At 39.0% G+C, this 17,327-nt stretch overlaps 1 protein-coding gene across 2 annotated transcripts in view; it reads right to left on the reverse strand.

Moving 5' to 3' along the window:
- Nucleotides 1-420: 420 nt before the first annotated feature.
- The window catches only part of PITPNB (phosphatidylinositol transfer protein beta), a 67,410-nt gene continuing 50,503 nt past the window's right edge, over nt 421-17,327 (reverse strand). The window contains exons 9-12 of one of the 2 annotated variants that reach the window (XM_023190715.2): nt 8,961-9,071; nt 7,209-7,331; nt 3,749-3,834; nt 421-2,391 (exon numbers count right to left, since the gene is read on the reverse strand). In XM_023190715.2, the coding sequence (XP_023046483.1) occupies nt 3,787-3,834; nt 7,209-7,331; nt 8,961-9,071 (282 nt within the window). In that variant the 3' untranslated portion in view covers nt 421-2,391; nt 3,749-3,786. The remainder of the gene's footprint in view (nt 2,392-3,748; nt 3,835-7,208; nt 7,332-8,960; nt 9,072-17,327) is intronic. The other variant, XM_023190714.2, reaches the window with a different exon arrangement.

Below are 17,327 nucleotides of genomic sequence, written 5' to 3' on the forward strand. Positions count from 1 at the left end.
AAAAAGTAGACTGGAAAGGACTAAATCCTAAAAGGAGAGGTAAAAGGTGACCCCGCACCAAAAAGACCTAATCTTCAAACAATCAGAATCAAATGGCAAAATCCTTACTAAGTGCTTTAAAAATACAATGGGTTTTCCCTGTTTTCCCCTTTAAAAATAATTTCTGAAAACTGCTGAGACTAATAACATGTAATCCTTTAGTTTACTGCTTAGCTTTTAAAGACAGAAAATTACTTAAGAAACCAAACGTAACCACTTGGTGTGGCACAGGTACATTTCAAGAATAATAATTTGCAATTAAAACAAAACAATTTTCCCAGAGTGGCAGTGCTGCCAATGACAGAGTTCTCGAAAAACAGAGTAGTGGTCTGAGGTGTTCCGAACCAGTGGCTCAGGGAAACAACCACTCAAGCACACAAGTGGCATTTTGTGATCAAATTTATTTTTCGTTTAAATTTCATTTACTTTGTTTTACTGTAATTTACACGAGACTGCCAAGTAAACTAGGTATTTTACATTCACCACACATTCCCTCAAATCTCCACAGTTGTTAGAAAAACATTAAAATCCATGCGCTGGGCTCTCATTTCCATGTGTGCCTAAGCTCCCAATGATACTACAGATGCCAGCGAGAGTTAAGTTCATTAAAAGGAGAGGGCTAGACTTTTTATTTCACAAAATTAGCAATAATCTTCCTCGCACCAAACACTTTGCAGACAATGATTACGCTCTGACAAAACCTATCTTACAACAGTGCCCAGAGAGTAAACATCGGTCTTTATCCTGAGTACACAAAGGATGTATGAAATGTGGGTTTTGTTGCTGAGGATAACAGGGTATTGCAACGCAGTAGTGATCCTAAACATCCTTCCTTGTCTGATTCACTGAAATCACTCCAGTGGGTGAGGGATGCAGGACATGTGGGAAAACAAGGAGCAGGCAGGACAGGACTGTCAGCAAATCAGATTACTAATGTGATTTGACTGCAGGGGTTGGCGTGTTTTAGGAGGGACAGGAGGTTAAAAAAGACAGTTTGTGACCTGAAGGCTTCAACAATATAATTCTATTCAAGCTTCCAGGACTGACAGGGGAAAACTGGATTCAGACAGAGAAAGCTGATAAAAATCTTACCTAGCTATTGTTCCTTCCTTTAAAAAAAAAAAAAAGTGGCAGCCCGTTCTGACCAGCATTCTCATGATGCCTATTCAGGATCTGTTCTGATGACGTCCTACTTGAGAGCACATCCCACAGTCGGAGGTCCACCAGCCTCTTGGCGGGGCCTCCTCACCGCGCGCAGGCCAGACTCACACTGCACCTTAAATTGTTCCTATCTCAAAGTCACCATCTCCCCCTTGAAGTGTGTGTTTCCACAAGAAGAGCAAAATGTCATCACTAACTATATCCTATCATGTGAGCTCTGAGGAATCTAGACCATTTGCAGTTTCCAAGCTGTAGTTACAGACTGTCATCTTCAAAACAAGACTCTGTGAAGTGCTATACTTTCAGCTTTTCTACACAGCCTACAATCCTATTAAGACTAATTTCTCCATCAATGTGTTTGCCTAACAGGAGCCTGAAAATTGTCTAGTGTTTATTATAAATCAGAAACCGTCATCTCCGTTTTTGCTAGGTTTGATGTAGAAAAATATTTGAAATTTAAAATATAAAAATCCAATAAAAACCAGAATTTTTTTCTAAGGATTTTTCCCTCAGGGCAAACAAGTAAAAACTGGCCTGTAACTCTGCTCCTTACCTTATATTGTCAAATTTGGCTACAAGATAATGACCATCCAGAAATAAATAGTTATAAATATATTCAGAGTTTACACCCCAGATTCCCTGGAATACCAAAAAATTTTGAAGAAATTTTCTGTGGGAGTCTACTGCTTATGGGACTAAAATAAAAATGTATAAGAAACTGACCTAAAAGAAGAGAAAAATAATAAAAGGCTATATATGTTGGTCCACAACTTGACATTTATGAAACATACCAGCTAGTATTACATTGCAGTCAATTTGTCCATTAACGGTATTACTCTGATAATTATTAAAATCTGTTCCAGGTATATATAGTGAAAATATTTTCTTTTGCATTCTTGCTGAAGATAGGTACAGTACTTTGGAGAAATTGTACTAATCCCTTCAGTATGTCTGTATGTACATATATACACAAATGTGTGTATTTGGATCTGTAGCTCTACATGCGCTTTATATACAGCTACAGACATATGCACACATACATATATACACACGTGGTGGAGAACCTGTGCTTGTGTGTGTATCATCACAAGCACACATCTGGGAAACGTCAACACTGCAAGATACTGGTCAGATTCTTCTTCACTCATCACTGGCTGCGCTTGTTCCCCTCACTTGACCTTGATTACGTAACTGTAAGAAAAGTGAAAGAGTGCAAAATGTGTTAAAATAGAGACAGAAAATGTTAGACAGCAGCTTGTCACACTCACTTTCCAAAAAAAAAAATTTCTCAATGTATCAAAACTTTTGGTAGAAAATGTACCCCTACTACTGTATCTTACAATTTTCATCTGTTTAAAAAGATTTTGGTCTTACTACTAATGCCACAATATATTCTCATCAGAGGGGAAAATAAAGTCGAGGCAGAAATAAATCACAAAAACTTAGGAGAGTTTAACAAAAGTAACAATAACTTATTATTATTTTTTTTTAATGAACATGGAATTTAAAAGTGTTTTGGGGGTATCTTGGAAGAGTTATTGGCACAACTAGCTTTTCTCACAACTGAACACTTCATTCATCCCAATGTTCAAAAATTAAAAGAGCGAGTAGCTCATGTGGGGCAGCAAAGAACCACAGTGGAGGGAGGGGAGTGTTACATCTCATTCTTTTTCTAATATAATAAACATCATAGTTCAATATAAACAAATGATACAGCATACTGTCGATCTTTGTTTACTCACACTGGTTTCAATTTGAGAGGGAGATTTTGATTTTTTTTTGCATCTCTGGGAAAATCTGTTATATGGGCATATAATGTTTGAAAGAAATAAGACCACAAAAAACTAGCCAGACGAGGTGGCGGGCGCCTGTAGTCCCAGCTACTCGGGAGGCTGAGGCAGGAGAATGGCGTGAACCCGGGAGGCGGAGTTTGCAGTGAGCCGAGATCCGGCCACTGCACTCCAGCCTGGGCGACAGAGCAAGACTCCGCCTCAAAAAAAAAAAAAGAAATAAGACCACAGAAATGAACTAAAGTGCATTTACGCAGAGTACAGCTAACTGTAATAACTGAAGACGAAATATCAAGGAAGACTTTCTGGTGCACAGAAAATATTGCAGCCAAAATAAATTATTGAGGTTGGCCCGTATGGTATGGGATAGAGAATCTTTATTTGATCTCAAGTGATTTTACATATTTCCTTACTAACCACAAATGGTTCTACAAAGAACCAGGTCAATTAACTCGATATTGAAAAATCAGCTAGCTTCTAGGACAATGTGCTACATGATGAGTAAGAGAACCTGGCGGCTGGGTTCTAACCCATAACACTAAAAACTAACCCAGGATTACTAAATTCAACCTGGTCCACAGGTAAAATTTTTAAAGACTATATAATTAATAGTTTATCTTCTAAACTAAAATATTTATCTTCTAAATTCTAAAAATAAAACCACATTTAACACTTAGAGCTTTTGCTCAGCAAGTTAACTGCCCATAACCAAAAAGGTACAGGTTTTGAAACATCTTTTTACCCAGGTCTTCACTTACACAGTTTGATATTGTCTCTGACCCTACAGGGGACTCATCTAGACATCAGCAGCCGACGTGCCTCGAACGGAACCCCTCTTACGCATCTAAACGTAAAATAAAATTATGAGCTGCTGAAATCAGACTCTAAATAGGGGTTAGTAAGCAAGGGGAGAAAAAAGATCTAGAAGAAATTATGAAGTGACGGCTGACTGTTTATAACCATATCCACGTTAAGAATGAAGTTCTGAGGCCCCTCAAATAACCTTGGCTTAAAGACATTCTTGCAAAAGGCTTTTCTTAGCACAAACAAAGGTTTATCTATCCTTAAATGTAAAAAACAAAAGCCTGCAGACTGATAAAAAATTATGAAAAACAGCCAATGGGTAAATAAATTGTTTGCCAATATGTGAGGAAATGGCCCAAAGGTCTGGTCCACATTTGTCTAGTCCCTAGGCCAGACAAGGAAGCCATGAGGGTGTGGGCCTCACCTCCCTGCTGCTTCTGAGAACAGGGTCTCTCAGCAGAGTCCTTTAAAGGAAGTTTACTGAAAGGAGGGAGAGTGAAAGGAAGAAAAGGCAAGCACAGAAACAATGTATGGCAAACCATGAAGTGCACACAGATGTATTAGAAGGGACAGGCATTCATAACAATAGCCACCAGACAAGCAACACAACTCAATGAGAAAACAAAAAACCAAATGAACAGAAAACAAACAAATGCAATAAATGCATTTAAACTCAACACATCCTCACCCCCACTCCTGTACCAGAAGTGCCAGTTAAGAACAAACAGGTAAAACGTTAACCTAAAGTCCTCCTTCAGATGTTGAGCCTCAACCCCAGGGCAGTTCCCTGCAGATCATAGGCAGGGGCATTCCTCGTGTGCCTAACCTCTCAAGATACTAGTTCTCTCCAGGGCCAAAACCCATTTGAAAGAAATCCAATTTTTAAAATATTTGTGAATTAAGAGTATTATAACGTCACTGAAATCTATCATCAGGTGTCAGGGGTCAGGACCTCAAGGAAAAAGAAATTCCTGTGTGGTAAAGAGGACTCTAAAATGGGATGCCTCTTCAAGAGGTAGGTGCTTTCTGGGTAGGCATTCTTGGCCTGCAGGCTTGATGCTGCCCAGATTCTGAGGATGCTTTCACAAAGTCACTGTTAGGACTCAAAGTAGCAGCATCTTGATTCTGTGATGTGGAATCAAGCACTCCCCAATGACCTAGAGCAAAATAACTTAAATGGGATTCAACGTTAAGATGCAGCACTTAATGGTGAAATTTGTTTTAAAATGTTTTTGAGATAGTTGACAAAGCAATTGCTATGTACCCTCACTGTGAAGCAATGACAGATTTTCTACTAGCTTTATGAGGGGGTTAATCAGTTTCAGCAATGTGGGTATAAGAATGGTGACACCGTCTAAGGAACTGGGCTTTTACTTCTCTATCTTACACCTTCTTCATGAGTGCAATTTCCAGCTCACAAATAACGGATCTGCATGGAGCAGCAGCTGCACCTGCATGCCCACTGCCATAGTTGAGAGCAAGAGTCACCAGCTCCACAGTGGAGGGTCACAGCGTGTTGATGCTGGGACCATTCTGTGTTCAGGTATCGTGTGGCTCAGAACTTGTTAGGGAAGCAAGAGCACTTCCCTGGGGGGAAGAAATCTCAGTCCAGTTCTGTCCAAGGGGTCCAGAGATAGGCAGGGGTCAGAGTCCAAACCAGATAGGGCTATATTTATCACCTGGTCAATGGTAACTACTCTTCCCCATGTGACACACAGTTCTTCAGCATAAAAATTAAAAACTGAGAGAAGGGCTCTCTCCCAAGGGTTTGAGCTGTTGGTAAATCCTTGTTGAAAATGCCAGTGCTACCTCATGGGCTTAGTGTGGATGGGTGTCTCTTGCTGCTTCTGTTTCATGTTCAGTGGACACCCACCAGCAGCTTGGAAGGGCTGAAGGCAGAGCTGGCAGGTATTCCTGGAGACTTGGGCACTTGGAGGGAGTGAAACCAGACAAGGCAAATGGACTAAAACTGGATAGGGTATCGAGGGCCAGCGGGGTGCTTGTTATAGTCAGAGAAAGGCAACTGACTCAAGGGAATACAGAAGTGGGAGAGAGGGCTGGAAAGAAAGGTAGTAAGTGCCCATGACCTGCTGTTGCCTATTTAAATATTTTGCCTGTGGCTAGAATAAAAATAAGGAAGTGAGGGGGGTATCTTCCGCTTTTGCCATTTCATCACCCTATTCCCTATATCCAGAACTCAGAGCCCTAATATTAGTATAAGAAATTGGAGTCAAAGAGACTTCTGCTGGCTAGTCTAGAAACCAAACCCTAATTTATAAAATATGTTCCAAATTTCAAACAATCAAAATTTTCTGGAACAAAATCCATTCATAAGTTGGAGTCTGCCTATAGTTTACTTTATGTATAAGATAAGGTTAAAATATTTTATTGCCTTATAAAGAAAATATGTCCTAGTCCTCTCAGAAGGTTTACATAAAACTAATTAGAAGCAGATCTGCTGTAATCACCAAAAGTAAGCAACTTTAAACAGATTCTTTATGATGCTATGTGCCAGAAAAATAGGTTTCCTTTTGTGCCAAAGAATCTGATTTGCTGCCATTCTCCTGTGATTAAATGGAGTTTCTGCCTCACACGCAGGCGTTTGTCAAATGCTCACACCTGCAGGGCTTCCAAAACTGGGCCTGTTGGCAGTACTCGAGATGACCACATGGAAACCACTAGCAGGCCCTGGACATTCCTTGGGTTCGTTTCACCCATGGGGCCTTACTGCCAACTGAAGACAAACATGGCCCAGGGCAAAAACAAAACCAGACACATGCAAGAGGAAGCCAGGGAAGCATCCATCCCGACGAGAGAGAAGACGCCCACTGGCTGCCGGCCCTGCCCACTAGTGGTGGGGAGCAGCTGAGATGGGCTGTAACACTGAACTGTGGCATGCTGACCTCTTGCCCAAGGATCACCTGAATCTGCCTAAAGCTTAGGAAGAAATAAAGATTCACTGCTAGTTGGGAGAAGGAGAGGAGGCAATTCCACTAGCCTTACCTTTTCTACAAAAAAAGCGAACTAGGACTTATCGTGTTAACATTTGTAAACTTGCTGTGATACAAACTGAGCCAAAAGCAACTTAGTCTGGCAAAATGTCTAAAAGGAACCTGCATAGAGAACTAGAGTTAGTGTGTAAGAAAGAATACAGAAGCATTAGATATTTAACAGGTAACAAATTCTAGACTGAGAAAACTCTAGTCTACCTTCACGCAATCTGCTCAACAAAAGAGAGATCAGAATATGTGAAGGAATAGCAGTGTCTAAGAAACTCCATTTTGATGAGAATAAGTAGAATAGGGAATGGCTTTTAATAACACTCTTCCTAATTCTAGCTCTATATTTATCAAGCATGTATACAGTTTTAGAAAAGGGAAAATTAGAGAATTGCCATAGAACAGCCAGTCTTACTGTTTCTAGTTCTTTCTGAGTCTCGTCTTCCATTCTCCTAATGTCTTCCATTGTGAGATCGATCCACTTGTCAATCCAACAAAAAAGCTGGCGATGGAAGTTTGTAAATATCCGTTTTTCTTGCTTTTAAAGCAAAGAAAAAAAGTAGCATAAGATGACAAAAACCTAAGATTAATGATACATTAACTTTACAGGTTCCAATTAACCCATGAAATTTACATATTTGGTTCAAAAAGACTACTCTGTAGATTTGTGGAAATCATAATTCCATTTTATTATCATTGTGTACAGCAAAATTAAAAAAAAAAAAAGAACCTTTCCCTGTGAAATGGAAAACAATCTCCCAGGTAAAGGTGTCATGATCTAGTAGAAACTAAAAAAATGTGGTGTGTATGACCTAATCCAACACATTCCTGCTGGGCCTGATTTATTTTTACCTTTTTCTAAATGTCAATGAGCAAAGGTCAACTAGATTTCTTCTGCTATAAAACTATATATTGTCATTCTTAACATCCACTATGAAGTGGAACACAATAATGCACTGAAAGAAAAGAGTCCTGGGTTCTTTTATTAAATTAAGAATCATTACAAACTCTCCCTTAATTTTTCTACACAACACGTTGCTGCCACTATTATAAACATATTTAAAAACCATGTATATAATGTGGTTTCAATTGCAGGATTATTTAAGTTTTATTCAACTTTCCCAAAAAGAGAGAAAACTGCATGGAACAGTATTTCTGGACAATCTTCAACTTAAAAATATTTTTCCATGAATAGAAAGGACTTTATCAATTACATGTGTGACTTCCATTTTTCAGAACTGGACTGTTAATCTATGATTATGATCCAAGAGGAAGGAAGAATACCAATATTTACAGAATGCCTACTGTGGGCCAACTGCAAGCAGGCCCGTGAATAATCAAAGTTTCCAGCACTTTGAGATCCTTGTCTTATAAAATATTATAGCAGTTATAGTTTAAAACTAGAAAAGTTATGATGAAACAGACACAACTAATTGTGGAGATCTGAGATATAATGAGGGTTTCTTTATAATAATAACAGAATAAATATTCACCCTCCAGAAAAAGTAAATACCAAGGAAATGTTTCAACATTCCTAGGTAGTAACAACCGTGTGCATTTATAAAATTCCAATTCTCCCCTCCTCCTAGATCTAACTGCCCATGTTACTTTCACTTTAATAAAGAAGACATAAAAAAGAAACAAGTAGAATTTGGATCATCAGATTGTATACTTTAGTTCAGAGTGTGCCTATTTTCACTAAGGACCTAAAGAAGACATCCCTCCCCTGTGACAGCACAAGGCACACATATATATTCTGAGAGATATGGAGGGTAGGGGGAAGGGTCCGGCTGAGCTGGGGCAGAGGAGCCCTTCAGCAGGCTGGGCTCGCTCTCTCCCTCCAGCCAGGATCAGAACACCAGGTCCTCTTGGGGACGTGCTGTGTGGGGAAAAGGGTTCTCTACAGAAGTGCTGGGCAAATCATAAGGTAAGCACTTTGAATGAAAAGCTGCTGTGCTTGTCCCCAAAGAAAGTCCCTTAAAACCCCTGCTGCCATCTGTCTTTGCTGCTTCGAGGTATAAAGAAGGGCTGAAATGAATTATGTAGGGACAATAATTTTCATATCATAAAGGAGGGGAAAAAAGTAACAATAGAGAAGATATCCCATTAATAGCTAGCTCCGATCTTACCCTAAATCTAAGTCACCACGTTTTCAGCAGATTTTTACCTTCTGAATGAAGTTTTCTACTTTGCTTTGCAGTCCCCACCACTTGAATTTGATGGTCACCAGCTTATAGGCACACATCTGGGGACAGTCAGGGCTGTTTGCCAGCTCCTTCTAGATGAGAAAAATTGAAAAGGAGAAATTGTGACTTAAATATTTATGTTTTCATTAAAATTGACTGTTGTGTAACGACATCACAGACATACATGAAGAAAATTACAATCTCATGTGTTTAATTCAGATATTTGAAAACTTGAAATCATTTTAGCAAAAGCCGCAGTATTCCCCTGCTGTAAACCCTCCTTCCACAGACCAAGTTACTTCCTAGCTCTAAGGTTTAATAGGTATGTTGCTCTGCCTCAAATTACACTATTCAGATTTCATATTAAATAACAAATTCTATTCACATCAAATCAATAGTGAGCCTTTAATACGTAAGGGTTCTCATAACACCATTACCACACTCCCACTGGATGTGGTGAGGCACAATAGAAAATGACAAGGAAATTCAGCTTTCTCCTGTATCTTCAGATATTCGCAAGTGGACCTGTACTGTTTATTAACTGAAGTATTTTCAATAGAAGGGAGATACGAAAAGTGATGCAACGCAAAAATGATCTGTAATTACCAAATATTTGGAGGTAAATCCTATACATACAGACTTCAATTTCCACAAATGACTACACCTCACAGTTTAAATGGTGTAGTCAGGAATCAAATCAAGACTTGTTCTGGTAAACAAGGGAAAATAAACTATTTTTTTTAAAGAGCCAAGAGAGGCGGGGCACAGTGGTTCATGCCTATAATCTCAGAGCTTTGGGAGGCTGAGGTGGGAGGATCACCTGAGGCCAGGAGTTGGAGACCAGCCTGGGTAAGATAGCAAGATCCTATTTCTAAAAAAAATAAATAAATAGGCCGGGCACAGTGGCTCACACCTGCAATCCCAGCACTTTGGGAGGCAAAGGTGGGCAGATCACTTGAGGTCAGGAGTTCGAGACCAGCCCTATCTAGAGATAGAGTGAAACCCCATCTCTACTAAAAAATACACAAATTTGCTGGGCGTGGTGGTGGGAGCCTGTAATCCCAGCTACTAGAGAGGCAGAGACAGGAGAATCACTTGAACCCAGGAGGCAGAGGCTGCAGTGAGCTGAGGTCACATCATCGCCCTCCAGCCTGGGCGACAGAGCAAGACTCTGTCTCAAAAAATAATAATAAAAATAAAGAAATAAACAAACTGGGGTGAGAGGTGGGGGCACTGCAACCCATGTTATTATTGATGATTTCTGTGAGTCTTACTCAGGCTTTGCCTTAGTGAGTTCAATATACTAGCACGTTTATTTTCAGGAGTGAGTGAGTGGGGGTGGACCAGGAGCTTGCAGCATACATCAGTGACTTAAATACACAGGTCCACTTCCAAGGTGATGTGTGCAGAAGACCAAAATACTCCTGAGCTGACCCAGAAAAGCCTGGAACAGGTTCATAGCAGTGAGCCCTCAGGGCTCAGTCTACTGCAGAAGGCACATACCAAAGCACCACAGAGAGCAGAGGCAGACTGCAAGTATGGTCTGGGGAAAAGAGCCATTCTGTAAACCTGAAGCCCCAGTGCTGGTGTGCTTACAAGATGATTTAAAAAAAGAAAAAAAAAGGCAACATCATCTTAGGACTGTTGTGCGGTTGTGGGAACTAAGTAAGGCAGTTTATGTTCCATGCTTAGTAGGTGTGACTGAAAGGCTTAATACACATTAGTTCTCTCTTTCCATTGTTCTTTAATAAGTGCTGTATTGACCACTTTTGAATCTGCAAGACAGTTTTAAACAAATTGCCTCATAAGAGAAGAAAGTCAGTGTAACACGACGGGGACCCCTTTTATAAAAACTAAATTACTGAGTCAAAGGCCAAAGCAGCCTCTCCCACGGGCTCTTCCCTCTTCACCGCTGTCCTTGTCTTCACATGGTGGTGCCCAGACATCACTGGATCAGTCCCACTGGGTGCCACCACCATTGCTTGTCAGCTTCAACTTACCAGCTTCAACTCATCCCACTTTCAAAAAGCTGCGGGTGAGCAAAGATTCTTTCTCAAATCGGCCACATACATTCAAAAAATGATTAATTTCTAGGTCTTATTCTAAACCTCAAGATTATTTTTCCTTTATGTGATTGAAGCACCAGACCACATTTTTTTCCCCAAATTATATACCATGGCGCAGTTTTAAGTTAATTCTAGGGATATGCTATATAAAAAATTCTATCCTGGTATTACTAATGTGACTGAATGTTCTATAGAGTCCTTCATGATTGATCAACTTTTCTCAAGACATTTGTTCTGCAGTAACATTTCATCTTCTGAAAAATAACCTGATACATGGGCTAAATCAATGAGGTAGCACCAGTAAGCAATTAAATAAAAATATTATAGCAAACTGTACTCTTGCAGGTGAGCTCTGTTAACAAAATACCTTGGCTAGCTTAGCTCTATTTTTCCATGACTTTTCCCCCATAAAACAGAGTACCAATGTGAAAATTCAGGATGTATGTGTGTGTGTATACTTTAGTAATATAATATAATTCAGCAAGTATTATGTGGCACCATTTACCCTTTACTCTGTGCTAGGTGCTGTCAGGGGACATAAATGTAGCTGGTAGAGAAGAGGATAATTATGTAAATAATGCTGCCCTTGGTGTCAATATTCTCTCCCAGGAAACACCCTCCTGTTGTGGATGCTGGCTTGGGCTAAAATCAAATATTTACATACTACTCCCTTTGCTCTGCAGGCCCCTGGCACTTAAGCTGGGCTCCTGGATGAAGAAGCGTCAACGAGCCTTCCATAAGACAGAGCTAGCTTCTAAGTGCCCTGCTTTATTGAAATGACAACAAAGTTGGTCTTCCACAGATCATTTGACCAATAAACAACGAGCCAATGCTGAAGTACTTTCTAATCCAATGAATGTCACTGAAAATCCTCATGTGCAATACAATTTGGGTTATGCAGAATACAGCACTTAATTGTGAGATACAGCTGCCAAACAGTAGCACTAGACTAGGAGTTAAGGGGACTTGGGTTGCAAGGTAACTTCCTGTTTAACACAGGGCAGGATCATTAACCTCTCTCTAGGCCTCGTTTCTCCACCTGTAACAGGAAAACTAGACTCTATCAGAGCTGTAATTCTCTACTGAGGAAAAACTAAAAGCAGGGGTGAGTGAACTAAGGTTCCTGAAGGCCAGGATTGGTCTAGGGCTGTACGTGGTAAACATTACAATCCTCGACATCCAATGGCTTGTCCTAAAACTTCCTATAATTTTGTGTTTTATTCTATAATATGCCTGGGCTTCAGAAAATATTCCCCAGCCTGCCACCCACCTACCGTGAATTTCCTCTATGACTGAGTACCCCACCAAACCACTGATGAACTCTAAGATACTTTCCAGATTGAACATTAGGAGGTCCTATGAATTATGAGCTGCTGAAAGCTTTCTTCTACAACTTCAAATCATTGGACACCTTGTACTAAATGAAAATCTTGGGTGTACCTAGAACACTGACGCTTCAGAATTCTCCAGCAATTTTATTAAAAAGTGGGATAAAGCATGGTTCTGGTTCTAATTAAAGGACTAACTGTAATATACAAATGCCTATACTAAACTTGAGCTCCAAGAACAGAGTACACATACGTGACTTCAACAATTAACCAAGTTTATTTCTCACATTCTTTCTAGTGACTCTGGCAAGCTGTGCAAATCAATTAATACTGTAATTCATAAAGTAACACTGGTCTATAAAATTCATTTTAGAAACTATAAGCCATGGGACAAAAAGGAACCAGTTCCCTAAGCTATCTTTTCAGATCTAAAATGTATATTCAGTCCCAATATGATTTTTGTTTTCCATCCAATTTACAAGTAATTATTTTTTTAAAAACCCTTCAGAGAAGAACATGCACCCAACTAAAAAACAACTAAACAGCTTGTTGCCTAAAAACATAAATATTACCAGAAGAAAGTAGGGAGCACACAAGCTACACACATTTTTTTCAATCATCATTATTATTAATGTATACAAGATATCTAAAAAGTTCTCATACAATTCTCAAAATGATTTGTGGGAGTCATCTGTTAAATGTGAGCTATGGTTTTTAAAAGTACTGATTTAAGAATATGGCTTTGAAAGTCTCCATACTTATGATGACACAGAAAATAGTGAAAATGTCCAAATGTCGTACAATAACCTAAAAGAATCCTTTTGGTATCATCTCCCTGGAGTGAAATCTGGCCCTAGGTAATAAAAAGTCTTAAAAGCGGTTCATATCCTACCCTGTACCCTTTAACCTGGTAATTCCACTTTCAGAAATATATCCTATTAATCAAGTAAAGAAATAATACCACAGATTTATCTGGTAACAGCAAAAATCTGGACTTATTAATTATTAACTTAAATATCCACTACAGGAGAGGGGTGAAATACTTCACAGGCCTTCCATACAATGGGCTATTATGCATACAGCCATTAAAAAACATTTTTTTTTCCAGCGTTGTGGTGGTTCACACCTGTAATCCCAGCACTTTGCAAGGCCGAGGCAGGTGGATAATCTGAGGTCAGGAGTTCGAAATCAGCCTGGCCAACATGGTGAAACCCCGTCTCTACTAAAAATACAAAAATTAGCTGGTTGTGGTGGCGGGTGCCTGTAATCCCAGTTACTGGGGAGGCAGGAGAATCATTTGCACCCAGGAGGTGGAGGTTGCAGTGAGCTGAGTTCGTGCCATTGCACTCCAGCCTGGGCAACAACAGCAAAACTCCATCTCAAAAAATAGAGAGAAAAAGAAAAAGAAAAAAATTCAAATAACAGTCAACAATGTGGGAAGGAAAAAAAGGAGAATTAATACAAATAGGTATCTATGTATAGTATAAAGATTCCTAACAAAATAAACTACAGGAATCAGAAAATATACCAAATAGTAGTAATTAAATTAGACAACTAATTTTTATTTTCTTTTGTGTACAATTATTTTCAAAATTATCATTTAAAAATTTTAAAAAACCTAATATGCAGAAAAACAAATTGACGCTAAAAAAGTTTTTTTTTTTGCCCTCAGCAGAGTATTTTAGGACAAAGACTGACTTTACCCTAAATTATTTGGGTACTATTTCAAGTCTTCATTCTTCTTTCACTATAAACAATCTGGCTTTTGGCTTCTTTTTTCTGATGCTTAGTAAATTAAATCTAAACAAAGCTAAACAAAATCAAGTTAAAAGCCGAATTAAGATCTTTAATACATAAATTTAGTCCATCCCATATTTAAATTTTCTTTAAAGCAATTACAAGGTATGCATGCAAAATAAAATGATTAACACTTCTAAGGCATCAGCAACATTCTAGTAAAGAAATGTGTAACCTTCAAAATGTGAAAAATCTCAAAGGGGTAAATATTTGGGACTCCACACTGAGAGCCATGTTCTAGAATCCACAAGACCCAAAGAAGTTCCAGAAGTCTCTGCCCAGCTCTCAAGAGGTTCACAGCCTGGGGCAACACAAAGCTTCCTCTCTGACTTTAAAAGATACAAATGTTGTGGGGAGGGTGAAAGGAGGGAGAGGAACAAAAAAGGTAACTATTGGGTGGGGGGGCGCGGTGTGAGAAATACTATGTACAACAAATCCCCGTGACGTGTTCACCTACATAACTAACCTTTACATGTACCCCCCAAACCTAAAATAAAGGTTTTAAATAAAGTTTTCTGATTCTTTCTTCTTCACTGGCTAAAAAACAACCCCAAAGCAAATAAAACCAAAATCTGAACTAAGATCTTTAACACATAACTCCAATCCAGCCCAAACCTAACATTTCCTCCTCTAAGGCAAAACAGTTAACTCTTTCCTAATCAGAAAGTAAATAAAATGATTTTGCTCAGTTTTACATAAAGCATGAAAATTTAAAAGGATAACTTAAAAGGGTAAAGAATGGTTGATTACAAAGAGAACAATCAAAAGTTCTACAAGATGAACGTCATAGGCTAACAAGAACCTCAAATTATGACTCATTGCTACGTAATTTAAATTTCATCTGTAATATAGTAAGCACTAGTTGTGAAATGTTTCCAAAATTGTATTTAAATAGTTTGTATATTCACTGAATTCCTTACATTTCATGTTTCTAACTGTAAATGAAACTCCCAAGCCCGAGCCATGTTTTTAATTTAACAATACATATTAGGTTACTCTAAGGTATGTGGATGAGGTCTTAGGGGCAGTAATGTATACTAGAGGCACACAATGTAACTAAACAAAACACAGTGTGTTTAACTGGAAGAGTGAGCAATCAGTACATGTTATCCACAAGAACTAGTTTCTCAAATCTGTGACAAACAAATATAAACAAACGTAAAAGAGATTTAACATTTTTTAAAAAGAATCCAAAGGCATTCTGGAAATGTATTTTCTAAAAATACAGTCCCCTCAGTTTCATGAGATTTGTCAACTTTACACCTACTTTTTCCTATTTAGAACTGTGTTGGGATGAAGATGGAATAGGTATATGCTACGCTGAACCAGAGTTCACACTTTGCAAAGACACAGCAGTTTCTGTAAGGCTCGTAACTGTCTTCATATTTTCATTTTTCAATTTAAGGCAGTGTGAATGCTTAATTTCAGTTGCTGATTTTGTGATGTTAAGTTTCCAACCCAGATTTCACCAAGAAAGTTAAAAATAAATGCACTGCTGGGAGTGCTGCCAGTGTGTGTGCATCAGTAAATATCAACACAAGATGACGAAATATATGTGACGTCTATGTACTGAAATTTCAAGCAGATCCCCATTCCCCAACTCAGCTATTCTCTCTATTTAGGTAACCTAAACTTTATTTAGGTAACCATTTATTTTAGTAGCCATTCTGACAGATCTACAATGGACATTATATTTCTGTAAATACATGGGAAGTCCAACATTTACTTGATTTTTATTTGGTTTAAGGTAGTTAACTTGAATCTAGCAAATACTTACAAGCCCCTACTATGAGCAAACCTCCCTGCTTGGCACTGACTCATATCAAGGTAAGTCAGACACAAAGCCTGTCGTTTAAAATTCAGTGTGAACAGGAGGTGGAGGAGGTGGGGGGAAGGAAGACAGAGGGAATACATAAACCACCCCGCTAACCCAAGACACACCGGGAGCCCTGAGACGGTCATCGGCAAGACTCTAGTGGCATTCAAAGGTGGAGGAGGCCCATCTGGTGGGGCAAATGGAAAATATTAAATGGAAGAAGTAAACGTGAGACTAAATGTGAGTTAAAAAAGACTGAACTAATTGTAGGTTAATCTAATATCACAAAAATAGGCAAAATAAGATCCAGACAGGAAAACTTACTGCCTGTGAGAGGATAATCAGTCACATTTTCCACATTCCTCCAAACCTAATTTTTTGTGTGGCTCACACCCATTTCACTAAAGAGAACTATGTTACATGCTTCATGCTTGTGTCTGATAACTCCAGGAATGACACTATTTTCAAGCAAAACCCCAAGTTCACCTTCAAATGAAACTCATGAAGAAAACTGTTTCTCGAAGTGTTTGGAAGAATCTCTGCAAGAAGCTCACACTGCCAAATCACTTCTTGAACTTGAATAAGACATTCATTCGTCTGTGCCTGAATCCTTTAACTCTGCCTGAGAACAGAGACGTTCCACAGCCAAGATAAGGTTAGAATTAATCAGTTTTGCTCTTAGAGCACTTAGCTTCTTAAAGACATGGAAAACCTTTTTTTTTTTTTTTTTTTTTTTGGGTATCCTCTGTAGGAGTTAACATAATTAGTACATACTATGTGCTATATATTTATTTTAAAAATCAAATTAAAAATGTAGTCATCAAACTAGATATTAAAAAAAACTCAGCCATGCTTGAAGGTCTGCTTTATTATACATAATCCAAAATGTGGTCTAACCAGAAACTAATTACTAAGGCTCTTTATGCCACCCGCTATGGGGTTTCAAACGTGAGATTACAGGGAGGGAACATGTTTTCAAATGCTTTGTATCCTCCCTGGATCTCACAGACATGTTGAGGCTAAGAAACAAGAGAGCACCTCCCAGTCTTTCCAATAGGGCAGCTACCAAGTAAAAAACACTGCTCATAAGCCACTTGAGTCTCTGGGTGGCTTTCCTGCCACTCTCTATCTCAAAAGAGATTTCCACACCTGAATTTCTTTTTTTCTTTTTTTGAGATGGAGTCTCGCTCTGTCGCCCAGGCTGGTGTGCGGTGGCGCGATCTCCACTCACTGCAAGCTCCGCCTCCTGGGTTCACGCCATTCTCCTGCCTCAGCCTCCCGTGTAGCTGGGACTACAGGCACCCGCCACCGCGCCCGGCTAATTTTTGTATTTTTAGTAGA

This window comes from Piliocolobus tephrosceles, chromosome 19 (genome assembly GCF_002776525.5).
Source record: "Piliocolobus tephrosceles isolate RC106 chromosome 19, ASM277652v3, whole genome shotgun sequence".
Lineage (NCBI taxonomy): Eukaryota > Metazoa > Chordata > Mammalia > Primates > Cercopithecidae > Piliocolobus > Piliocolobus tephrosceles.